Source organism: Hemiscyllium ocellatum, chromosome 1 (genome assembly GCF_020745735.1).
Source record: "Hemiscyllium ocellatum isolate sHemOce1 chromosome 1, sHemOce1.pat.X.cur, whole genome shotgun sequence".
NCBI lineage: Eukaryota > Metazoa > Chordata > Chondrichthyes > Orectolobiformes > Hemiscylliidae > Hemiscyllium > Hemiscyllium ocellatum.
In genome coordinates, this window is record NC_083401.1 from 139213876 (window position 1) to 139240909 (window position 27034).

Genomic DNA, 27034 nt, shown 5'->3' on the forward strand with positions numbered 1-27034 from the left:
ACGCAGGAACACTGGCCAAGCCACAGCCTGGAATCTCGGAAGGAGCTGACTGCTCGCTGCATTCCATTTGAACTTTGTAGCATAGAGAGCATGAAGTGTAGTTAAAAACAAATTTAGGATCAGATGCCAGGTACTTACAGTATTATATTTGTAAAGTTGAAATCTATTATTTATATAGAGATGTACCATTTATCTCATATACCTGACTGAAATTACAAAGAGTTGCTCAAACACCAACTATATCTATAAGTCTAACTATAATGCTCTAACATCAACCCTGGTTGTCTTATAGGAGGTTAAATGCAGGAGTCTTTCATAAGCAATGGTTTCTAGCTCAGTGTGTACGATAGCTCCAATAAAAATAAGCAGAACTTATATTTGGAAAATCAAAGTAATGTTTTCAGTTGCTCATGGTGAAAAAGTGAACACCTGAGAGAAAAAAAACTACTTGTGAAATCATGAGGTTTTTAGGAATGTGTGGATTTTGCTGGAATTCTGTGCGTAATTTCACCATGATAGCTGCATGAGTACTGAGACCTTGTGCTCCTAGCTTCACATCACCCAAGAAAGGTACATAAGAGCCTGTTGGCAAATACTGACAGTTGAAGGTGAGAGGACTAAGTTCCATGCCCTTGTGCTCGATGTGCTCTTGGACCATAAGACCATAAGATATAGAAGAAAAATTAGGTCATTCAGTCCATTGAGTCTGCTCCATCATTCTATCATGCCTGGAATGTCTTCCAACCCCATTCTCCTGCCTTCTCCCTCTAAAGTTTGATCTTCTTCCTGAACGAGAACCTATCTAGTTCAATGTTAAATACACTCAATGACTATGCCTCCACAGCCTTTTGTGGAATTGAATCCCTCAGGTTCTTCACCCTCTGATTGAAGAAATTCCTTCTCATCTTGCATTAGCTTTGTGCTTTGTGGTTGGCTGGTGCCATTTTAAGATTACCTGTCATTACTTCTATTTCATGGAGGTGCTTATCTTCAATCTGGAATAAGGAGTGGCATACTCAAAATTATGACTAGATATGGGCACTACATGTATTTCACATTCACAATGCAATGATTGCAAATAACTTCAATCTGTATGCTACGAGTGCATGATTAAAGGCCATAAAGGACTCCCATTACTGACCTGTGGTCTCACATATTGGAAGAAAAAACAATGAATCTTCCCACTCCATGTGTGGTCACAGCTATTTTCCATTTGCAGCTTGCATTTAGAAGCTGAGAGATAACGGTAGGAAATGCAGAACATGAATGACACAGTGAGTTCAAGGGTTTAGCCTGGTAATCAATAATCCCCCTGAATTTGCATGTCTTTTTCTTCATATCACTCCCTGGATAGCCCATGCTACTGATCCCCATATAGAGTCATAGAGATATACAGCACGGAAACAGATCCTTCAGTCCAACAAGTCCATGCTGACCAGATATCCCAACCCAATCTAGTCCCATCTGCTGGCACCTGACCCATATCCCTCCAGACCTTTCCCATTCATAAACCCATCCAGATGCCTTTTAAATGTTGCAATTGTACCAGCTCCACCATTTCCTCTGGCAACTCATTCCATACACATACCATACACGTTGCCCCTTAGATCTCTTTTATATCTTTCTCCTCTCACCTTAAACCTATGCCCTCTAGTTCTGGACTCCACGACCTTAGGGAAAAGACTTTGCCTATTTACCTTATCCATGCCCCTCATGATTTTATAAACCTCTGTATGGTCACCCCTCAGCCTCCGAAGCATCCAGGGAAAACAGCCCCAGCCTGTTCAGCCTCTCCCTGTAGCTCAAATTCCTCCAACTCTGGCAACGTCCTTGTAAATCTTTTCTGAACCCTTTCAAGTTTCACAACATCTTTCCGATAGGAAGGAGACCAGAACTGCATGTAATATTCCAACAGTGGCCTAACCAATGTCTTGTACAGCCACAACATGACCTCCCAACGCCTGTACTCAATACACTGACCAATAAAGGAAAGCATACCAAACACCTTCTTCACTATCCTTTCTACCTGCGACTCCACCTTCAAGGAGCTATGAACCTATGTTTATCCGTCGAGACTAGGAGGCTGAAGGATGATCTTAACAGAGGTTTATAAAATCATGAGGAGCCTCGATAAGATCAATAGGCAAGGTCTTTTCCCAGGGGTGGGGAATCCAAAACTAGGGAGCATAGGTTTAAAGTGAGTGGGGAAAGATTTAAAACGGACATGAGGGGCAACATTTCCTCACAGAGGGTGATGCGTGTATGGAATGAGCTGCCAAAGGAAATGGTTGATGCAGGTACAGTTAGAACATTTAAAAGACATTTAGACAGGTACATAGATTGGAAAGGTTGAGAGGGATATGGGCCAAATGGGACTAGTTCAGTTTCGAAAACCTGGTCAGCATGAATGAGTTGGGCTAAAGGGTCTGTTGCCATGCTGTATGACTCTATGACTCTCTATGATTCTACCATCTTGAGCTAGGGTCATGGAGGTGACTGCCGATAACTCCTCTCACAGAATTCCATGCCCTGCCATACATTATCATCTCCTGCATTTAAATGTTGAATTTCTCACCTTCACTATACATGTCCCCTCTGTATCCCTGGCTTTTATTTATATTTATTCATTTTGTGTGATGTTGGCCAGCATTTATTACCCAAACCTAGCTGCCCTTGAGAAGGTGGTGGTGAGCTGCCTTCTTGAACTGCTGCAGTCTACCTTCCGTGTGTTGACCCACAATGCCATTAGGGAAGGAATTCCAGGATTTTGACTCAGTGACAGTGAAGGAACAGCAATATATTTCCAAGTCAGGATGGTGAGTTACTTGGACTGGAACTTGAAGGTGATGGTATTCCCATTTATCTGCTGTCCTTGTCCTTCTAGATAAAAGTAGTTGTGGGTTTAGAAGGCGCTGTCTGAGGATCTTTGGTGAATTTCTGCAGTGAATCGGGAGGATAACACACACTGTTGCTACTGACCGTCAGTGGTGGAGAGAGTGGTTGCTTGTGGATGTGATTCAAATTAAGTGGGCTGCTTTGTACTGAATGCTATCAAGTTTCTTGAGTGTTTTTGGAACTGCAAGCATTCAGGAGACTGGGGAATGTTCCATCACAATCTTGACATCTGTCTTGTAGGTGGTGGACAGGCTTTGAGGGGTCAGGACCCCTCGCCACAGTATTCCTAGACTCTGACCTGCTCTTGTCGCCACTGCATTTATATGGTGGGTCCAGTTAAATATCTGATCAATGATAACTCCCAGGATATTGATTGGCATTGCTTACCAATGATGGTAACAAATGGTCTTTTATTGGTTATAGTCATAGCCTAGCATTTATGTGGTGTGAATGTTACCTGCTTAGCCCAGATCTTGTTGCATTTGCACACAGACTCTTTCAGTTGCTGAGGAGTCGCAAACAGTGCTGCACATTGTGCAAACATCAGCGAGCATCACTTCTGACCTTGCCTTCAAACCCCAGCATTGAATTGCATCTCTTCCCATCCACAGCAACGTCCCCTAACCTTCATTCAGACTCAGGTCTAACCATGGCCCGTCCCACTGACTGACTTTGACAGACAGCCTTGACCATGACTGAGAAGATCCTTGGCTTTCTGAATACATTCCACCAACACCTTCCCAACTGTTTGCACTGGATCTGCAGGACTAACAGTGGCCCACTTCCCAAATAGTTGTGAGAAGGATCTCTGATCCTGATTGCTCCAAGTGGATGTCTAACTGTGCCAAAGCCCGGGAACTATGATTGTACAACACCTTTGTCCAACTGTACCGAGACCCCTGAATGACAGCAACCTTGTTTGACTTGACTGAGGCCGACTCCCCTTTGCTTTAAGATATGACTATTTAGTTGAAGCACATGCTGTGCATTTGCCATGTAGGTTGTTGGCATCAACTGTTAAGTGTGGCATTGACATAACCTGGAGCCATACAGCGACATGGTCAACCCTGTGACAGAGGACAGCATATAATCATGATGAGCTGTCTGGCTTTGTGTCTGTACTAAGTAGTGCAGCAAGACATAAGTACAGTGAGCATTTAAAGAGCAGCTGAAGGTCAATGTGCCAAAGGCAAGCAAAGGCAAGGCAAGGCATGGAATCTATGCGCATCTATGTATGCGCAAAGTGAGTGAGTGCTGACAGAGTGAGTAAGCAGTCCTGAAATATAGGCTGTTCCAGTCCATGGAATGGGTGCCTGTTCCTGTGAGCAAACTGTCCATGCAGCATCACTGAACTGAAATGTGCTGGTACTCTCCAAAGTGCAGCATGAATGTGCAGAATTGTACCTGAAATGAATCAGAGATGTGTCATGATGATGATGATGATGCGAGGTTGGCATGAGTCAGTTAGTCTGCAGACATGGTTCTGCCCATGAAGTGTATTCTGAGATGTGGGCACCAAGTGCCAATTATGAAGGAGCAAGCAGTGAGCTGGAGTCACCAAGTAACTGCTTTGACTTCCATGTTCAGGATTGTCACCATCTTGTTTCTAATTTAATTGATGCAAATACGCCTCTCATCACCCATCAGTGAGAATCCTGTCTTGCCAGCCAATATTTGGTTGGAAAATGGAATAGGAGGAGAAAGTGAGGTCTGCAGATGCTGGAGATCAGGGCTGAAAATGTGTTGCTGGAAAAGCACAGCAGGTCAGGCAGCATCCAAGGAACAGGAAATTCGACGTTTCGGGCATAAGTCCTTCATCAGGAATGGAATGTCTTGCTTTTGATGTCAAGAAGCTCCTCACTGGCCATCTCTCTTGATTTTCTCAATGTTCTAACCATAGTCCATGTTGTTCAGGGACTGGGACGATTCTGCTGAAAGGTTTTTTCTGCAACACAGCCTCACAGTTTCACGGTCACCAAAGTAATATCTGGCTATAATATCTTCCATAGTCAAATGACTCACTGAAATTCAAAGTTAAATCTCACACATAGTTAATAGCTATTGTGGTCAGGTTCTGTAAGAGAACAACAAGAACTGATGTAATCAACCAAATGTTAACCAAATCATAGAATCTCTACAGTGTGGAATCAGGCCATTCGGCCCTTTGAGTCCACACTGATCTTTCAAAAAGCATCTCAACTAACATTCCCATTGCTAATCCACACATCACTAGACACTATGGGAAGTTTGGTATGGCACATCCACCTAACCTGCATATTTTTGAACTGTGGGAGGAAACCAGACAAAGGGAGAATGTGCAAACTCCACACAAACAGTCTGCCTGCTGGTGGAATTGAACCCAGGTCCTTGGTGCTGTGAGGCAGCAGTGCTAACCATTGAGCCACCATGCCAACCTTTATGATGAAAAGAAAATTGGTGAAAGGAAATTTAAACATGACAATTTGCATGTTGTTTTAAGTGCTCTACAAATTGTTTAATTCATATATAAGCATAGTAGATAAAATATCACAAATGATTTAGAGCACATTTTATGTTCCAGAATCACTGGCATCTGTCCAATAAATGCATCATTTTAAAGATATCAACCTTCACTCAGTTGTTATTAACTGGTGTTAGTTCACAAAAATAATTCTATTGCATGAGAAATGGTTCACAATCTAATGAAATGAAGCACAGGACACATTAAAAGATTGTTGGAATAAATTCTTTTGACTCTGATTCTTCACACTGTTGGATGCTTTCACAATTGGTCCAGTTTAGATGGAAGTTGTTTCCAGTGCTGTCCAAGTAAGGTTGTAGGCTATCTGCTTCTGACACCGAGCACATTCATTAGACAGACCATGCAATTGCAGCTTTGATTAGAAAGTCAATTCCTGGTGCAAGAATGTACAAAAATTTGTAGCTTCTGCTGAAATGATTCACTACAGAATTCAGGGATCAGTCCAAGCAATCTGATTTACCCATGTTATGCAGCACATCAGTTTATTGCACCTATGCACACACATGCAAGTGACTAAAAACATGTATTTTATAGCCACCAGTGTGTACTTTACGCTGATTTTATTCTGCTCCTTATTGTAGCACTCAGTTTTACATATGAAGTAGCAATATATTGCTTGGGATGAACAACACCTCACCACTTCACAAAATTTGTCAACTACATAGATTGTTTTCAGGTTTGGGTGTAGCATAGAATGCATTCCTTTTGGCAAAATGACTTGGGTTGGGCATAGCTTATGCCTGTAGTTTGAGTGGGTTGAATACGTGTCTATGCAATGTTATGCCTTGGCAACATGTCTCTTATAATGAGCACTGAAAGGTCACAGTTAGTGTTTACTGCCTGGAGCAAAGCTGTAAATTCTTGTTTGTAAAATAATAAAACTGTCATCTTAATAATTGACTGTACAGAACGCAAGAGCAGCACCTTATTTTATTATTTAGTACTCCTTACGGAGATATAAAAAGAATTTCAACACCTCAGGACCTCCCATAATGCTTCAGAACCAAGGAAACACTTTTTAAAATTCTTTTCTACATACATCAGATCATGCCAGGAATAGGAGCTCCTTATTTCTGCTCTGCTCAATCAATAAAATCATTGCTGATCTGATTATTCTATATTCCTGCTGAACACTGATAACCTTTCACCCCTCTCTTATCAGGAATGCTTCTAGTTTTGCCTTAGAAATATTGAAAGGCTCTGCTTCCATTGTCTTTTATGAGAGAGATCCATGACAAAACAAACCCTTCTCTGCTAGCAACCCTGATTTTTTAACCCTCAGTTCTCAATTCTCCACAAGGTGAAACATTCTTTCCACATACACGCTGACAAACCCTCAGGGTTTGGACAGGCCGGTGTTGGACTGGGGTGTACAAAGTTAGCAATCACACAACACCAGGTTATAGTCCAATAGGTTTATCCTGATGAAGGAGCGTCGCTCCGAAAGCTAGTGTGCTTCCAATTAAACCTGTTGGACTATAACCTGGTGTTGTGTGATTTTTAACTTTGTAAACCCTCAGGGGTTTGTGTGTTTTGATCAAGTCATCACCTACTCTTCTAAACTGACATGGAAGCAAGCCTGGCCTATCCAAACTTTCCTGACTGGGCAACCCAGCGTTTCTAGGGATAATCTCAGAAATCTTATCAGAACTTATTGGGATATGGAATTATTGATTTATTGTCACCTGAATTATCTTGGAGATGGTGGTGGTGAGCTATCTTTCTGAACTAGACTCCATGTGCTGTAGGTACACAGAGTATTGTTAGGAAGGGTCTTCCAGGACTTTGAAGAGTCAGAATGATTTGTGACTTGGAGGGGAACTTGCAGGTGGTGGTGTTTCTACCCATTGTTACCCTCTGTCTTTCTAGGTGGTAGTGGCTGCAAATTTGGAAGGTGCTGTTAAAGGAGCTTCTTCCCACTGAAGTGTTGTCACTGTGGCAATGAAAGAGAGGCTGCAGCCAATTTGTACACAGTGAGATCTTAAAAACAGTAATGAGCTAACTAGCCAGTTAAGTCTTTCAGCTGAAGGATAAATATTAACCAGGTTACTGGGGACAACTTCCCATCTTTTAGAAGTACTGTTCTAAAATCTCACATATCCAGTTGAAATGATGAAATTAGCCTCCATTTAATATCTCATCTAAATGATACCATCTCTGATAATAGAGACAGTGAGATCAGTTAGTGAAGGGTATGGTTTAGATTGATATCAACAGCATCAGTTCAAGCCCCTCATTCCGGCTGACATAGTTTGTGGTTGCAGAAACCATGATCAGCAATCCTATTGTAGAAAAGGGTGGAAAACGAGATACAGCCTTGTATAGGTTATCCACTGCGGTTGGTCCAGCTAAGGGGAGACTTCAGAACATTGTTACATCTGGTGTCATGTGAAAGGAGCCAAGAGAGTGGGGCAGTTACACATACCCATACTTCACTATAATCAAATACTGTAGGGTTGATTTACTTGTAAAATGTTTGATCATTTGAAATCAGTTGCAGCTTGGACATATTCAAACAGTAAGAATTCTACTGTTATTAAACCACCTTAAACAATGCAATGTTCACTCAATACTCATGCAAGTGTCAGCCTGAACTTCACGCTCAAATTCCTTCCATATGTCCTGTTCTCACGATTTAGCTCAAACATGAAGCTCTGAGCCAAAAACTTAATTCTATGTAAGCAGGAAGAGAGCTTGGAGTACTTCGCAGGAGGAGACATTGAATGGGTAAGCACCCAATTTGGGAATAGGGATGCTGGGATTGCTTCTGAAGATAATATGCAAGTGGGAGATGTAACAAGGGATTTTTGAAATCAGAGAGGAGGGTAACAGAATAGAAGGCAGTGGTTTTTGAATGCAGAGATGGAATGCAGTGGCAAAACAGATTGGCCACAATGGTAGAGTGGAGGGGAGAAGCACAATGTTAGTGTCTTGGGTATGTGCAGGGGCAAGTAAGGCAGGATGGTTATTTAAGGTAGAATGGGGTGAAGTCAGAAAGTGCTTTGAAAACAAAGGACCAGAATTTTGAACTCCTCAGTCAGGCTGTTGCTGACGTTTGGAGATGAAAGATTAATGGGACTGGAGCCTTCGGAATGATGAAGGTTTCACCATTCCCAACTTTCCAACTGTGACAAAGTAACACTGATTGGGTTTACGATAAAACCATAGCGAGACCACGTCTATTCGTTTCAAGATTAGAGTGGTGCTGGAAAAGCACAGCAGGTCAGGCAGCATCCGAGGAGCAGGAGAGCTGACGTTTGGGGTGTAAGCTCTTCACCAGGAATCCGAAACGTCGATTTTCCTGCTCCTCGAATGCTGCTTGATCCGCTGTGCTTTTCCAGCACCGCTCTAATCTTGACTCTAATCTCCAGCATCTGCAGTACCCACCTCTGCCTAGTTCTATTCGTTTACACAGACATTGCCGCAAAGGAGAGAATCATAGAACCGTCATGACGCAGGCGGAGGTCACTCGGCCCATTACATTTATACTGGCTGTCTGAATGAGGTTTGATTTTGTACCAATCCCTTGCCTTTTCCCTGTCATACGGTTCAGTGTTTCTGTAGTCCTGTATATTTATTTCCTCCACGTGGTAAATTCACCTTTCCTTTTAAAATCATTTATCATCTTTATTTCCAACGTCAGAACTGGCGCAAAAACAAAATGGGAGTTGAGGCCTGAGCAGATCCAGCCATGATCTCATTGAATGGAGGGGAATTGTTTTTAAATACAGATGTCGGTTTCTAATCTCAGATTGTGATACCAGCTCATGTGTCTCTGTTTTTAGTTTGGGAGCAATGTAAATCAAACTTGACTAGTTTTTCTGTGGGGGTTGGGAGGTGGGGGTGTGGGGGCTGAACAAAGTCTGATACCTTGACTGTAAATCACGCTTGACTTCAGGCAAAGGTGTGAACGTTGCCCTCAGACTAAAGAACTACGGAAATAGCAATGACACCTACAAGACAAACTGCTCCTGGTTGCTTTCTTTTGGCTTCTTCACACAAGCTGATTACAGCCCAACCTATCTCCTACTGTGCACAGCTATTCTCATTGGGACCCTCGACAATAAAAAACCTGGAACCCTGCTCCAAAACATTGCTGATGCACCATCAGTTGAAAATTTCAAGCATGAGATTGATACTTTTTTTGGTTTGTTAGTTAAGATTATTAGGGGGTTATGGAATTAGGGTGGGTAAATTGCGTTGTCACCAAATTGAATCGTGAAATTGGTCTTGTGAGTCTGAAAGGCCCATTTGCACCTATGTTTCTACAAAACAAATCACCAGTAATGAATTGCCTGAGACAAATATTAACAGTCTACACACACTGTAATAGAACAACTGATATTATCGAAATTTGTCAGTCATTAGCACCCCCAGACCTATTTATTCCTGACTGTGTATTCAAAAGCCGAAGTCAATCCTTTCTGATTACAAGGGCACAATGTGCATACTGACAGGTCCATTCTTTGCCGCCTCTTGAGACTAAAAAAACCTCCTGTTTACTTGGTTATAAATGCTACTACTGAACTGCCCGAAACAATTAAGTGCGTTGGAAGAATAAGTATTATCTTACAAAAAAAAGCAATCATTTGGCATGCGCGGCGAATCTATAACCTAAACTACACTGTTGGTGACTTTATTTGTTTATTCTAAATAATGGAGGTTGCCAGAATGTATTCCTGCCGAATGTTGCCCCTCCGGTAACTGCTGAGATCTGTGTTTGTAATATTGTGGCAAAGACGACGCGAACTGCGCTCAGGGAGCAGTCCCGCAACAGAGAGCGGTGAGCTTTGCTTAGTAACGTGAGTGCATTGGATTCAGTTTTGAAGACCTTGGAGAAGAAAGAGACCGCTTTGAACAAAGAAAGCTTGAAAGGAGAAGGCCTGCACTTTTGTCCCTTTGTACGTGGCATTGTTTTACGAGACTTTTAAGAAGGTGCAGTTGGAAGTAAGGCTGGAATGCGCTGTTTTACTTTGTGAAATCATAAATCGAGCAGTTCGCTTTTGCACAGGATATTTGAGTAGATATCCACTCATAGCAAGTTAACACACCCAGAGATCAAGGCATCCGTATTACCAGGAGCTCTACCCATCACAGCAAACATATTTCCCCGGCTCGGGCAAATTTCTGCCACTTTTCAAAGTGCTGATGTCCAGTGAAACGTCTTGGGGCAGGTTTTTTTGCTCGCTGTTCTGTAGCAGTGCAGCCCGTTGGAGTTTAAACATCTCTCAAAGTTGAAAGGCTGAAGGCGGCGCCACCAACGGCAGGAACAACCCCCTTTCTTGATGATTGCTCCCCCTTCCCCAACCACAAAACTCGACCCTTTTGACAGGAACCTGAAAACCCCACTGATTTTGTGAAAACAAAACACAATATCCATGCCATCTGACTCAGCCTCTCTCTCTCTCACACACACACACACACATTTGCTCCCCTCTCTGCCCTTGTTCAGTGTCACTTCAGGCGAGGGAACACACATTATTGAGCCAGTGTTGACAGGTCTGGCAGTATTTGGCTTCTCTCGAGTCGGGTTATTTCCTCTCCCGTTCCTCAGCACCTCTCTCTCTCTCACACACACACACACATATTTATAACGGTGTTCAATCACTCATTCCTCAGAAAGTCCGCCTTCTCTGTCGACCCTCTTCTCCCATGCCGGGGGATGGATGCTGCTGCCGGATGGAGCTGGCCATGCGGAGGACCACGGCCAGAGTGCTGGCAGTAGTTGCCCTCCTGGCCAGCAGCGGGCTCTGGCGCTGGGCTAGCCCGGCTCGCTCGCCCAGCGGCCCCGGCGGCTGTCTGCTGGGCTCGGGCACCTTGGCGGACTCGAAGCGGCCTCACGGCGTCACCGAGTCCGGCCACAGGTGCCTCGACTGGAGCCGGATCCCGAAGATCGCCGAGAGATTCCCGAACAAAGGGCTGGGCGATCACGCCTTCTGCCGCAACCCGGACGGACGCCGGAAACCCTGGTGCTTTATCCGAAACCAGCGGGGACGGATCGACTGGGCTTATTGCAACTGCAGACACGGTGGGTACTGGCACTGCCGCTTAGACAAGGTGAGAAGCTCCCTTTACAACAAAAAAAACATGCTGCTTCCTGGGACAGTGTGAGTCACTGAAATGTGCACTGACACTGTACGGCTCCTCCGAATTAGATCATTCCCAATGGGCAGAAATGTGCACGTTCATATTATTAATACTTCTTGTGTAATTTGGAGTACTTGACACCAGTACTGGCCATCGATAATCCATAACCCGTTCAGGTGGGTTATAAATAACACCCGCGAGCTGTCACGGACATCCAGGAAGGGAACAGAATAGCCTTGTGACTTTCCAGCTGTACCTATAAAAATACTTAAGACAAAGATAAGCGCCTATTCTCGGTTTGCTAAGAAAGTGCGGCTCTTAGCAAGACAGCTGCGCGCTAACCTATAACCTTTTCAAATGACTTGCCGCACGGACTGATTTTGGGTTTTTCATTGATGGTTGCGATTGCAAAGTTACTTCTCAAATGAGCGGTCCTCAGCCTTGACATTTCCGAGTAATGTCTATCAAAAAAATATTTCATTCTCCCTGAAAAATTGCGGGTTGAGCAAATTCCTGTTTAATGTAAGCAGCCATCCCAGAAAATGAAATGATTGCACTTCCAGCGCGATTAGCATCTTGAATGGATTATATGATATGCAAAACATTTATGAAAGAAACCAAGGTTCGCTTTATAGAATCTCTAATCGTGACTTACTTTTAAAAAAGTAACATTAGGTTGTTCAAATGGAATGTGTCTTTGGCAGGACCTCATTTGTACCGTTTGTAAATGTTATTTGGACATGTAAAATATTTCTGACCAGATCTTTGGCTCTGTAACCGAGTATTAGTGACTTGCTATCATTTCTTCGCATAGAAATCTATTCTTTGGTCTGTTTAGCCATTTATATTGTCGCAAACGCTTGAACATTAAATGTTAGCAAATACACAATTAGCTTAAAATAATTGTCTTATGCTTGAAAGCACTTTCTAAAAAACACCCTTCGTTTTCTTAGGCTTATTCCCCCCGCCCCCCCCCCCCCCCCCCCAGTATGTTGCTCACGATCTGTCTTTGTAATCAAACCCACTGACATATAAAGAGTAATTGCCCATTATGCTATAAAGCAAGGTGGCAGGAGATTCTTCGGTCAGCTGTACTGTTCCATAACTTTTACACAGAATGCCCAGCACAGACTAAATCTCTGAAAGTTGGTCCATGCCTGTCTCTACAATCCGCATAAACCTCTGCACGTGCCCATTCATCCTTTCAAAATGACCTTTGATTCCTTTACCAGTGTTTTTCCAGCTTCCCTTTAAATGTATCTACTGTATGTTAGTCGCTTTAACAGCTCCATGTAAGAGCAAGTTCCGCACTCACGCACACTGGGCAAAATACACGATCGCAAATTCCCAATTGAACTTGTTTGTGCCTGTCTTATTTTTATTGCCTTTGGCTGTGCTGACTCAGCCCAATTTTACCATACAATTTCATCCTTAATAATGGATTCTAAAATCTTTCAAATGACCGAGGTCAGGCTAACTGGCCTATACTTTCCTGTATTTTGCCACCTCCCCTTCTCAAACAGGGGTGTTACATGAGCCATTTCCTAGTCCTCTAGAATCCGTCCCAGACTATAGTGATTTCTGAAAAATTACACCATGTCTCTACAATCTCCTTAAACATTCTGGGGAGTAGCCCATCTGGTCGGAATGATTTAACAACCTTCAGACTTTTCAGCTTCCCCAGCAACTTCACCCTCGTGACGGCCACTATACTCACCTCTGCACCCTGACTCTCTTGAGGTACTGGAATGGACACATCCTCTCCACACCCACCCGACAAATCCTTCTTAAACAGCGTTATCTTTTCTGTAGAAACATTCCTGATATTTATTTCCTCAGAGCTCTTGTATCCTTGTGAATTTTGTTTAAAACTTTTTCAGTTTTCTTTACCCTTTTTGCAAAATTGAGAAGATTAATGCTCAATGCTCCCAATGTGGTTTAGCTAAGCTTCTATATAAATTAACACAATTCTCTGCTTTTTAATTCTGTCCCTCCATCAGTTTGTCTGCGTTTTTACATTTTTTCACCTTAAATTTTATTTCTAGTGAATTATGTATCTGTGCCCTTAGCTCCCTTTACTCTTCCACCCCATTTAAGAATTCATCCATTGATTGATTATTGTCTCATGTTCTGAGATACAGTGAAAATTGGTGTTTTGCATGTTATACAGGCAGATTGTATCATGCAAAGTGCATCAGGGTAGCAGAACAGAGTGCAGAATGCAGTGATGCAGCCACAGAGGAGGTGCAGAGAGGGAGATCAGAATTGAGCAGTCAGTCTGATCACAGCAGAGAAGAACCTGTTCTTGGATCTGTTCATCTGTGTATTCAAACTTTTATATCTTCTGCCCAATGGAAGAGCATGGAAGAGAGTGTAATCTGGTCTTCTATTATGTTGGTTGATTTCCTGAGGCAGTGGGAAGTATAGATGGAATCAATGGATGGAAGACTGGTGTAATGGGCTGAGCTGAGCTCATCACTCTCTGTAGCTTCTTATGGCCTTAGAAAGAGCAGTTGTCTTACCATACTGTGCTGCATCCAGATAGGACGTATTTAAGGTCTGAAGAGGGTAATTTTAAATTCCCCCACAAGCCACCTGCCCCCCCCCAACCCAATACTTCTGAAGTTGAAGTCAGTGGGACATTAAAGGGTTAAAAATGTATTCCAAACTCTCCTGGAATCAACTTAGAGAGAGTGAGGACTGCAGATTTTGGAGGTCAGTTGAAAAATGTGGTGCTGGAAAAGCAGCAGTTGGGGAGCAGGAGAGTCGATGTTTTGAGCATCAGCTCTGATGGAATCACCCTGTTTCTGATATAAATGGGACATGGGTCAGACAATCAGATGGTGAATCAGCTGTTGGAAGAGAAAGTGTTAAAAGTTGAAGCTTTTAAGGAGACGGTATATTTTTAGCCCATGTTGGCAATGTTGCTCATTGTAGCTGTGAAGTGTGAGTGGGCCATAACAGAAACAGTAGTGGATGGAGACATGGAAGTGGCTCAGTGTGCTTCCACTTTTCATCTTTGGCCTCCCCTTCACATTATACTCCATGCGGTCTCTCACATTCTCCTGGTTGAGTCCACACCTCCACATGTACAACAGATTTTTGTAGGGTCCACACAGACTCCAAAAAAACAGAGGATGTTGATTAAGAGCATCTCAATAACCTGAACAAGAAAACATAATATACTAAAGACAAAGGTGCTGCGCCATGTACAAGTGCTATACAGTTTGTTTAGCTCAGTTGGTTAGGTTGCTAGAATGAGGTATAGAATAGCACCAACATTGCAGGCTTAATCCCCATACAGGTAATGGGGTGCTTCCTAACTTTGCCACATAGTCATATCATTGTTTCAGCCATGATGGACGATTCTTGGACGATGTTAACGCTACATAGAGAGTGGCAGAGGAGGGAATGCGGTTGAAGAGAAATAAATGCTATAAAGAGGAAAAATTGTTATTTGTAACAGCATTTTTATCTGGTGTGATACGCAATATTATGCTCATGAAGATTCTTTTTCATTTATAATTGACCTCCACATCAAAATCATTGACATAGACTGTGAACAATTGGGACCCAAGAATACTATACTAGTCACAACCTGCCAATCTGATTTGTTTATTCCTCCTCTCTATTTTCTGTCCGTTAATCAATCCTCAATTGATGCTAGTATATTACCCCCAATCTCATGTACTTTAGCTTTGTTTACTAACCTCCTATTTGAAAACATTTCAGAAAAGGTTTTCTGTAAAACCTAAGTACATCACTTCCTCTTACTGACTCTGTCAGTAACACCCCTCAGGTTTGTCAAACATGATTTCCCTTGTATAAATCCACGATGATTCTGTACAGTCGGATAATTTCTTCAGATTGATAAATCAATTATAATAGGTTCAGTAGTTTCCCTATTGTTGATGTCAAGCTAACAGGTCTGTAGTTCTCTGTTTTCTCTTTACTTCCTTTCTTAAGCGGTGAAGATATATTTACAACCTACAAACTTATAATTTTTATACTTGATAGAATTTTGAAAGATTATCACCAATGCATTCACTATCACTGTAACCATCTCATTCAACACTCCAGGATAAAGGTCATTGGGTCCCAGGGATTTTGTCAACTTTCAATCCTATTAAATTATTCAATATAATTTTAGTTATATAAATGCTAATTTCTTTCAGTTTCATACTCTTGCTAGACCCTTGGGTCTTAATTATTTCAGGGAGATTTATTGTGTCTTTCTCTGTGAAGACAGTCAGATAGTCATTATGTAGCTTCTCTGCCATTTCTTTATTTAGCATGATAAATTCTCCTGTCTCTGTAATGGACCCACACTTGGCTTTGCTAGTCTTTCCTGTTTATGAATCTGTAGAGGATTTTACCATGTATTTTTATGATATTTTCGATTTTATTAGTCATATTCCATTCTGTCTTTCTTGATCACTTTGTTCTTCTATGTGAATTCTAAAATTCTCCCAGTCATCAGGCTGACATATTTATTTTGCTCCTGTGACTTTGTAAACCTTTTCTTTTAACCTAATACTATGTTTGGCTTTCTTTGTTAGTCAGGGCTCTGTCACTTACCCTGTTGAGTATTTTGCCTTAAAGAATGTATGATTTTTGAAAGCTAAAGATTAATTCTTTAAATACAAGCCACTGCCTACCTCCTGTTAAGCTTTTTAATATGTTTTCTAATTCATTCCAGTCAACCTCTACTTCTTGGTTTCATGACAGCCTTTGATTAGGTTTTCAACTTCACTTTCAGACAAAATATTAGTTTTTGCAAACCTAATGGAAAATTGTACCATATATTGTCACCCCATCTGACACAGGGTGAGTACTTCATGCAGCTGAGCTGTCTTAAGATGTCTTACGACTAATCTTACACTATTTACTTCAATTTAGAAATGAGCGATGTGGAGGCGCTGGTGTTGGATTGGGGTGGACAAAGTCAGAACTCACACAACACCAGGTTATAGTCCAATAGGTTTATTTAGAGCTCTGCTCATTCATCGGGTGTAATCAATAAGAAAGCAGAAAGTAAAATATTCCAGCAGTCAGTTCCAGAGAATCCAGCTTTGTGTATGACTTACTGTCTCGGAATCATTTTTTTTATCCTGCTCCTTTAGATGTTGTTGACTGTTTGCCTGGGGTTCCTTCTCTCATCTTCTCCTCGAAGTGATGCTGACTGGCTATTGTGGGACCCTCCTCTCCTTGTTCCTTTATGTGATTCTGGCTAGCTGTCTTGGAGTCCTCCTCTTGTCCTTTGCTCTAGCTGCTGGTGACTGCCTGTTTCAATGTCTCTTCTGGCCCTGTCTTTGAGGTGCTGCTGGCTAAATGGGCAAATTTTCAAAGCTATCAAAGTGACCTCTCAGCAGAAATACTGTGAACAAAGCCTTTCACAAGAAATACATAAGAAATCATCTGTAAGATTTTAGTTAAAGCATTGAACATAGAACAGTACAATGCAGTACAGGTCCTTCGCCCCTTGATGTTGTGCGGACTTGTGAAACTGATCTGAAGCCCATCTAACCTACACTATTCCATTATCATCCTTATGTTTATCCAATGACCATTTAAATGCCCTTAAAGTTAGTGAGTTGAGCTAGAGTAAAGGTTCCTCTACACTAACCCCGTTAGATAGAATAAAGCTTCCTCTACACTGTTCCATCAAACACTCCTGGGGCTCGGCACAGGGTTAGACAGAGAATAAAATTCCCTCTACACTGTCCCCCATCAAACATCTCAGGACTGGGTTATATACAGCACAGGGTTATATACAGACTGAGGCATCTTTTAATCCATCCCCGTATTGTCACGTCAACCACGATCTGTGAACTTGGCATCAGGATCCAAAGCAGTGTGTCAGGCCCCATCCCTGGCACCGCCATCCTGTAGGAATAAAAAGGCACAAATACCACATGCTCCTCTCACCATAGAAGACTGTGAAGGCATCAGTGGGCTTAGCCAAATCTTCTTTCTTGCCATCCATTTATCTTCTATAATTCATATGTTTTCCCATTTTGTTTACAATTAAAGTTCTAGGAAGCGAAGCAAATCTGTACATTCACAGTTAAACCACAAAGGCACGCCAATCTTATTGTAATTGGGCAATTAACATATTGAAATTGACAAACCAATTTCTTGGATTGTTGCTTGTTTTCAGTTGTTGCGTAAATGTGTAAGTCGGTGGGTCAGGCAAACGTTTTGCCACAATGTCAAAATCCGGATTTAAGTCTCCTCCAATCATTCCCAAATCCACATGCTTTTGTACTTTAAAATTCAATCCTATTTTTCTAAATGAGGAAATACACACCAGAAAGTATAAATTAGCTTTAAATTATACACAGAATGTGAAGCAAAGATAGGGAAAGAAAAATTGTATTGAGAGAAATAAAAGAGGAAGATGAGTAAATTTAAAAAAAAATTCTTTATTAAATGTTCAAAAATTAATAAATTCTGCACCAATAAGGGTCACAATACATAATTGAATTGTCACATTCAGAAAGGCTGTTCAAAAGTGATTAAGACTAATTACATAATTGAGACTGGTACCACAAGAAGGGAAGTGCAATACACCATTGTGTTGATTATGTATGTATTCAAAATAATGTTAAAGATCCTGTCAGATAAATTGAAAGAGATTACAAACCAATTAACCTTGCAATAGTCTTGGTAATGCATTGGGCTGCTCCCTTATTACAGAGAGATAACTGGTGGTCGTTTAATCTGAGATCATCACACCTCAGGCAAGGAGAGAGGTTGAGAAGGACAGTCCTTCATGATAACCTCAGTTGGTTCAGGAAGTACCATGCTGCATCACAAATCAGCCATCCAAACTAATTGACCCCTGAATCACAAAATAGGCTGCACTCAATCAGATTTAGGAAGGGTAACAGAACTAAAGAGGCCATGGAAATAATGAATGTGTTCAGTGAAAGAAAGAAGCACTGCACACCAACAAGTGTACACCCACTTTGTGGAGTTTGAAAAGGTTTCCTTTTTGGTGAACAGTGCTAGAGGGGATTAAAATTGACTGGAGAGATTAAAAAAAAATGTAGATCTATACATGAGACTGCAATAATCAGAACAATATTTGGTGAATCTGAAATAAGCAAAGACAGGTAGTCAGAACTGCAAGAGTCATGGACTCAAAATGTTAAACTCTGTTTTTCTCTCTGCAGATGCTGCCAAACCTGCTGAGTTTCTCCAGCACTTGCTGTTTTTGTTGACTCCAGATCTCCAGTATCTGCAGTTCTATGCTTTATTTCGGTGAACCTGAACCTTGTAGAATTGGACACAGGGTGAGACAAGGTTGTTGACTATCAGTATTGCTCTTTAATATTTATGAAGAAACCATGATATAAGATACACTAGATGAAATACAGAAAGACGTCACATTGGGAGGAGAATGAGTTAGTGAAATTTACAGTCAACCAGTGGTTAGTAGCTAGTACAGCAGAAGATCTGGGCGGCACGGTGGCAGTGGGCAGCATGGTGGCACAGTAGGTAGCACTGCTAACTCACAGTGCCAGAGACCTGGGTTCAGTTCCCGCCTCAGGTGACTGACTGTTTGGAGTTTGCACATTCTCCTTGTATCTGCGCGGGTTTCCTCCAGGTACTCCAGTTTCCTCCCACAATCCAAAGATGTGCAGGTTAGGTGAATTGGCCATGTTAAATTACCCGTAGTGTTAGGTGAAGGGGTAAATGTAAGGGAGTGAGTCTGGGTGGGTTGCGCTTCAGCAGGTTGGTGTGAACTTGTTGGGCTGAAGGGCCTGTTTCCACACTGTAAGTAATCTTATCTAACCTACACATACCAGTAAAATGAAGGAAGTGGGGATTGCTTACAGAATGATCATTAACTCAAAAAGGATGAAAGATATGAAGATTGAAAGATGAATTGTTAGGAATGTAAAGTTCAAGGTAAATGGTCAATGGCTGGGTCACGTAAAAGGATACATTCACCACAGAGGACTGATTTCTCACAGAGAAAGGTGACCGGTGGTGAGTTTAACTTGAAAGTCAATATGCCTCGGGTGTTGGTGGTGGGGTGAGGGCAAGAGTTAGATGGCAGGATGTTCAGGGTGACTCAGCCACTATGAAAATTGAACCTATGCTGTTGGTACTACTCTACATTGCAAATCAGCCAAATGAGCTAACTGTCTTCTACTGAGCCTAGAGTCACAATATAAATGCCTAGGAAACTTAATGAAAGAGGTATCTTTTACCTACTATTCAAAGTTTGTGAGAAGGTTTGTAGCTCGGGAGCTCGTTGTTGTGGTTCTATTTGCCGAGCTGGGAATTTGTGTTGCAGATGTTTTTTCCCCTGTCTAGGTGACATCCTCAGTGCTTGGGAGCCTCCTGTGAAGCGTTTCAATGATGTTTCCTCCGGCATTTATAGTGGTTTGCCTCTGCCGCTTCCAGTTGTCAGTTCCAGCTGTCCGCTGCAGTGGCCGGCATATTGGGTTCAGGTTGATGTGTTTGTTGATAGAATCTGTGGATGAGTGCCATGCCTCTAGGAATTCCCTGGCTGTTCTCTGTTTGGCTTGTCCTATATTAGTAGTGCTGTACCAGTCGAACTCATGTTGCTTGTCATCTGCGTGTGTGGCTACTAAGGATAGCTGGTCGTGTCGTTTCGTGGCTAGTTGGTGTTCATGGATACGGATTGTTTGCTGTCTTCCTGTTTATCCTATGTAGTGTTTTGTGCAGTCCTTGCATGGGATTTTGTACATTACATTGGTTTTGCTCACGCTGGATATCGGGTCCTTTGTCCTGGTGAGTTGTTGTCTGAGAGTGGCTGTTGGTTTGTGTGCTGTTATGAGTCCTAGTGGTCGTAGTAGTCTGGCTGTCAGTTTGGAAATGCTCTTGATGTATGGTAGTGTGGCTAGTCCTTTGGGTTGTGGCATGTCCTCATTCCGTTGTCTTTCCCTTAGACGTCTGTTGATGAAATTGCGGGGGTATCCGTTTTTGGTGAATACATTGTAGAGGTGTTCTTCTTCCTCTTTTTGCAGTTCTGGTGTGCTGCAGTGTGTTATGGCCCTTTTGAACAGTGTCTTGATGCAACTTCTTTTGTGTGTGTTGGGGTGGTTGCTTTCATAGTTCAGGACTTGGTCTGTGTGTGTGGCTTTCCTGTAAACCTTTGTGGTGAATTCTCCGTTTGGTGTTCTCTGTACCATCACGTCTAGGAATGGGATTTGGTTGTCCTTTTCTTCCTCTCTAGTGAATCTGATTCCTGTGATTGTGGTGTTGATGATCCGGTGTGTGTTTTCTATTTCTGTGTTTTTAATGATTACAAAGGTGTTACCTACTATCTCAAAGAAGAAATGTGAGGTCAGCAGGCAGTTGGATAGAGGGAGGGAATTCCAGAACTAATGGCTGAGGCAACTGAAAGTGTGGCCACCAATGGTGGAATTAATACAATTGGGATGTTCATACAGCCAGAATTAAATGAGCACTAAGAATTTCAAAACAGGATTGAGAATTTTAAAATTGAGAGCTATTAACCAGGAGCCAAGATAGGTTAGTAAGCACAGGACTTGATGCAAATTGAAACAGTTGAGTTTTGGATGACATTGAATTTAGAAATGATGAAACATGGAAGACTAGTCAGGAGTGGATTGGAATAGTTAAGTCCAGGGATACTGAGGACACAATTGAGGGTTTCAAAAACAGATAAGCTGCAACATTTGATTATCTCATTGAGGGGTAACAGTAAATCAGAAATAGGAGGAGGACAATGAGGGATCCTTGGAGCACACAAACGATAACAATACGAAGAAGAGATTGCATTGCAACCTTAACTATAGTTTGCATATGCCAAAAACAGTCAATTCATAAATACATAAGATATAGGGGCAGAATTAGGCCATTTGGCCCATCTGGTCTGCTTTGTTATTTGATCATGGCTGATATGCTCCTCACCCCTATTTCCCGACTTTCTTCCCATAACCCTTCAAATCTGTCTAACTCCTCCTGAAATTTACCCAGTGTCCCGGATCTACCGTACTTTGGGGTAGTGAAATCCACAGTCATAACCCTTTTGGAAAAGTAGTTTCTCCTCAACTCTGTTTTAAATTTGTGACCCCTTATAGTTAGACTATGACCTAGAATGCCCCTCAAGAGGAAGAAACTGCTCCACGCGTATTTTATCCATACCTTTTATTATCTTCAATACCACAATTTGATCTGCCCTGATTCTTCTAAATTCCAGAGAGTATAGGCCTAAACTGTTCAGTCTCTCTTCAAATGACAGATTCCTCATCTCTGGGATCACTCTAATGAAGCTCCTCTGAACTGCCTCCAATGCTACTACATCTTTCCTCAAATAAAGGGACCAAAACTGTGCAGAATGCTACTCCACGTGCAGTCTCACCAATGTCTTGTATAGTTGCAACAATATTTCTTTACCGTTATATTTGATTTCTATAGCTATAAAAGCCAACATTCCATTCTTTTTCTTTATTACCTGCTGTACCCTCATGCTAATTTTTTGTGAGTCATGAACAAGGACGCCCAGGTCCCTCTGCACCAGAGCACCCTGAAATCTCTCCCCATTTAGATAAAAGGTCACCTTTCCAATTTTTTTGACCAATGTACATGATCTCACATTTATCCACACTAAACTCCATCTGCCACATTTTGGCCTAGTCTCCTAACCTACCTCTGTCCATTTGTAAGGTTCTTATTTCCTCATTGCAATTTTTAGTCCTGCCTATTTTCATGTCATCTGTAAATTTGGCTGTAGAGCCTTCTATTCCCTGTATCCTAGTCGTTGATGTGGATTGTAAACAGCTGGGGTTTAAGGACTGAACCACGTGGCATGTTCCACTAGTTACATCTTGCCGTCCAGAAAAAAATTAATTTATCCCAACTCTCTGTCTTCTGTCCATCATCCAGTCATCTATCCAAGCAAATAAATGACCCCTAATTCCATGTGATCCGACCTTGTGAATTAACCTTTTGAGTGGCATTTTATCAAATGCCTTCCAGTTGTCCAGATATATTAATTCTACAGGATCTTTACTATCCAGGTTGCTTGTTACATCTTCAAAGAAGTCTAGCAAATTGTCAATTATGATTTGCCTTTCATAAAATCATGCTGACTCTGATGGATAGTGTTTTGCCTTTCCAAATGACCTGAAATTGCTTCCTTTTTAATTGATTCTAGCACTTTTCCCAACAACAAATGTTAAACTAAGTGGTCTGTAATTTCCCACATGTTGTCTCCCCCCTTTTTTGAATAAGGACAAGTTACAAACATGTCATTGGATGCTTCTAACTTCATTTTGAATATAAAAATTGTGTTGCGTTGAATCCACACTCCAAAATAAGTTATCTAATAAGTCTTGTATTAACACTGGAGGAAAAACAAATTGTACTGCATATATTTTCCAAATACATTTACAAGAGATACCAATTCAATGAGTTCTTTAGCAGTTTGTGCTTGATACTGAATAATGAAACCTCTTCAATGTTTAGATACAATCCAATTCTTTCTACAGATTGATAGAGCATAATTCATACCAATCCCTTCTAGAGACAGATCGAGCAAGACTCAGACCAACCCCCATAATGTGTCGGCATAGCGTGATTCACATGAAACATTCCTCCAACCAACTTTGTAAGTCACAACATTTGTACCAGCTGTGAAGATTTCAAAGGTTTTATGCCCATTGAGATTTATGTTGGAATTGTTTCAAATTTATGTTGGGACTGTTTCAGTTTGACATCATCTGGAATAAATTTGAACTAAAATCTCAGATTGAAAAGTTTGTTGATTCAACATATTATGTGCCTATTTATGTAATAAAATGTTAATTCTCTTCATAACACTTTGTTAAAAACACTTCATGTTAATATTGTGTACATATATCGTTTGCAACTATGGTAAAGCCAATCATACTATGTGTGGTTTCCAGTAGCATAGAAAGATTCAAATAAGAAAGCAAGTTACCTTTTAATGTGGAATTGAAAAATGAAACACATGTTTAGAACATGCATCTGTAAGTGAATATGATATTTCACTTCAGTAATGGCAAGGCATGAAATGTTTTATATGACAATTTAAGAGAAAAAGGATGAGTAGGGGTTTAGAGCCATTGTAGTGTGATAATGTACGTATTTTCTTCTGGTATATTGAAAAAGAGAACATTGAGCTTTAAACTGGGATAGACATAAGAGTAAAACAATTGCTAGTGCTTCTCAAGTTTAGTAGTTTAGTATGAATATTCTGAAACAAGACACAGTTCCAAAATGAGTTCAATAAGCAAATAAGAAAATTGCTTTTCCTGTTACGTTTCAATGTTACTTTTATGTAAAATAAAAATGACTTAAAGAATGTTTGGTGTATCATTGTTAGTGACACTGAAATATTAACTCTTCCTGCTTAAAATAACTTGGCAAACTTCACTACTACTCTAGTGATGTTGACATCAAAATTTTCTTTGGAGGTTTGAAACTCATAAAAGATATTCTTGAAAATTTGTACCATCCAAATTTTAAAGTGAAAGGCATTGTAAATGTTTTTGTATGAATGCATTTGGAGCTAGAGAGACCAGATGAGACAACAGGTTCAAACGTTGCTTTTTGTGTGAAGAGACCTGAACTTGAGTCGAGTCTAAACCAACACGCTGCAAACCTTCCCTGAATACTGGCCGTAAGGATAATTAGTGAACTGACTTTGAGCAGTCTCCATTTAGTCATAGTGGATCCTTGTTTATGCAACAATGTTATCCATACTTCAGTACAATTGACGTGGAATTGATCATTTTTAGCTGCAATTGCCATGGAGAAATTAGATATCATACTAATATATCAGGATGTATTTGGGTGGGGAAATGGCTATATATTTGTTATGAACAGGAGAGCGGATAAATTGAACATTTTTTCATGTTTTGTCATAAGCAAAGGTTTTCTTTTCTCTTTTGGAATAAGTTGTGGTCTGTTTTCCACAAACCCTCAGCTTTGAATTTAATTTTTAAAGTAACCTGAAACAAAGTCTCTAAGTTTAAATAAGAAGTATGGCTTATTCATGCATAAAAACCCAAGGATGATTGTCACAGTACATGCACATACACAAGCATAAAATAAAGAGTCTACATTGGAGAAATTATTAAAAAAGCAAAAATATGGATAATAATTCACAAGAGTGTTAGTCTCAGTGAGTTATTATCTAGCGAAGGTTCCTGTAGGAGCTCAGATTCAGCTAGGTTTGAGCCAAGGCAGGAATAACAGGCATCCTTTTAAAGTCACAAAGGCACAGCAATCTGAAGTTGGCATACAGAGACTTGGTTCACTCTTCAAGCGATGCCAGCCTTCTGCGGAAGTAGCATGTTTCTAGGAAGCTTAAACTTAAAGCAGGCTTTGTAGCTTGGAGTCCTGCTTTCTATTAATGCTCCCATTGACTAAACTCAGTTGGATGGAACAAAGCAGACTGAGGCAGATCTTCAGAAATGTATAAGCAAAACCTCTCGAAGACCAGAAGAATTTTTGTCATGTGATGGAGTCAGTTTCAAATTGTCAGTTATATCCCTCTGGTCATGAATCCAGTATTTACCTTCAGGGATAAGTGGGACTATTACTACCTCCACAAGTATAGTAAGGAGATGGTGATGTAGTGGCAATATCACCAGATTAGTAAAGCAGATCTCCAGGATAGTATATGGGGACATAGAATAAAATCACACCTGTTAGATTTTAATTTAATTAAATTTAATTTTAAAAAGATATAGCCTAATTGTCACAATGTAATCACTGTTGATTGCTGTAGGAACTCTTCTGGTTCACTAATACCATCAAGGGAAGGAAATCTGCCATTCTTTCTTGATCTGCCCTACTTGTGATTTCTTGGCTTTTAACTGCCCTGTGGGTAATTGCAGATAGGCATTGATGGGTTGCCCACATCCCTTGAATGAATAAAAGAAAGGGATGGTACAATGTTCATTGTTCATTATTTGGGATCGATCATGGGGCATTATTGCCTGTAAGACTGCAGATGCTGGGAGTCAGAATTGATAAAATGTGGGTCTGGAAAGGCACAGCAGGTAAGGCCCAATCCTGATGGAAGGTCCTGACCTGAAATGTTGACTTTCCTGCTACTCTGATGCTCCCTGACATGTTGTGCCTTTCCAGTTCTATGTTTTGTCTATAGATTACTATTTGTGAATCTCAGAAAGGAGTAGTGACTAACTGTATTATAATGGCCACTCCAGGACTGTGCTGTTTCCATGGCTGGCTTGCTTTTTAAACCAGAACAAACTACCAGAAGATATGGCTTAAGGGGATAGTTTGTACAACATACATGGCTGACAGTGGCTCCCACTCTTATCATTGTATTTGAAAGACAAGTAAACTATTTGATCACATTATGAATACACCACTAGTGCCATCAAGTCCTGGAGTGGGATTTGAACCTAGAACCAATGGAACAGATTCAGGGATGCCACCCAATGCAACACAAGACTTTCACACATCAGAGGAAAGTTTGAAGCGTTAGTGCTCAGTAGTTGGTCCTTGTGACATTTGATTCTATAATAGCCTTCGAAGTCTGAAGATTCAAGCTTCACTGCTGGATTTATACACACAGGATCAGAACTTCTGCTCTGGTTACAAACTGGGCAGAACTTGTATTGGTTTTCCGAAGTTTTACTGTTTCACTTTCGCTCAAACTTGTTCACATAGTACGAAATTTGGACATTTCTTGAACTGGTATTTCAAAATGTGATATAGATAAGAAATGTTCCTTAAAATATTTTTGATATGCTCAAACATGATAATTTCACACAGTTTTACTTGTTCACCTGTACATGGACTTAATCACAAAAATATGCTTTTGTAATCCCTGTTTAATTCACTACTTGTGAGTAAGCCTATTTAAATAAGTGGAATTTAGATCTTTTAAACTAAAGTAACTTGTTATTAGTTTTTTTGGTGCAAAATAGTCATTTTGTTTCCTTAAAAAAATATAAGTGCTTTGTGTATAAAGAGACAGCTCAATTTTAAGAATCTATTCAAAAGCCTGAAAATCCATGCATTTGGCATAAACTTGTCGAGATGATTAGTTCAAACAGGGTAGTGAACGATAGCTAGGCTTTTGGGCAGGGCTATCTTTTGACACACTGAATTTTAAACTAATGCAAAAGATCCTTTTGTGTTGGATGCAATTTGAGCTAAACATTTTTGTGAAACTATCAGTTAGGATTTGCAATGTGTCCGGCATTATTGGATGGTGGAAGTAGGAAATTGGATTTAAAGCTGACAGAGTGACAATTGTAGAGTAATGGGGAAAGAGTGGGGGAGTGGGCTAATCTGGATGGCTCTGGAAAAAGAATCAGCATGGACTCAACGGGGTTGAATGGCCTTGTTCTGTAGTGCCTCATTGCGAACGGTAGTCTTAGCTCAGTTGGTAGAACTGTTACCTCTCACTCAAGAGGCTGGTTAAAGTTCCACATCAGAAAATGGGCACACCAACCTAGGGGGATGGCATACTGAGGGCATACTCTACTTAAAATGAGATATTAAACCAAAGTCCCAGCTGTC

At 41.0% G+C, this 27034-nt stretch overlaps 1 protein-coding gene across 1 annotated transcript in view; it reads left to right on the forward strand.

Annotated features, from left to right (window-relative positions):
• Positions 1 to 11095: 11095 nt before the first annotated feature.
• prss12 (serine protease 12) overlaps positions 11096 to 27034 on the forward strand; it is a 143187-nt gene continuing 127248 nt past the window's right edge. The window contains exon 1 of the mRNA XM_060828008.1: positions 11096 to 11444. Within this exon, the coding sequence (XP_060683991.1) occupies positions 11096 to 11444 (349 nt within the window). The remainder of the gene's footprint in view (positions 11445 to 27034) is intronic.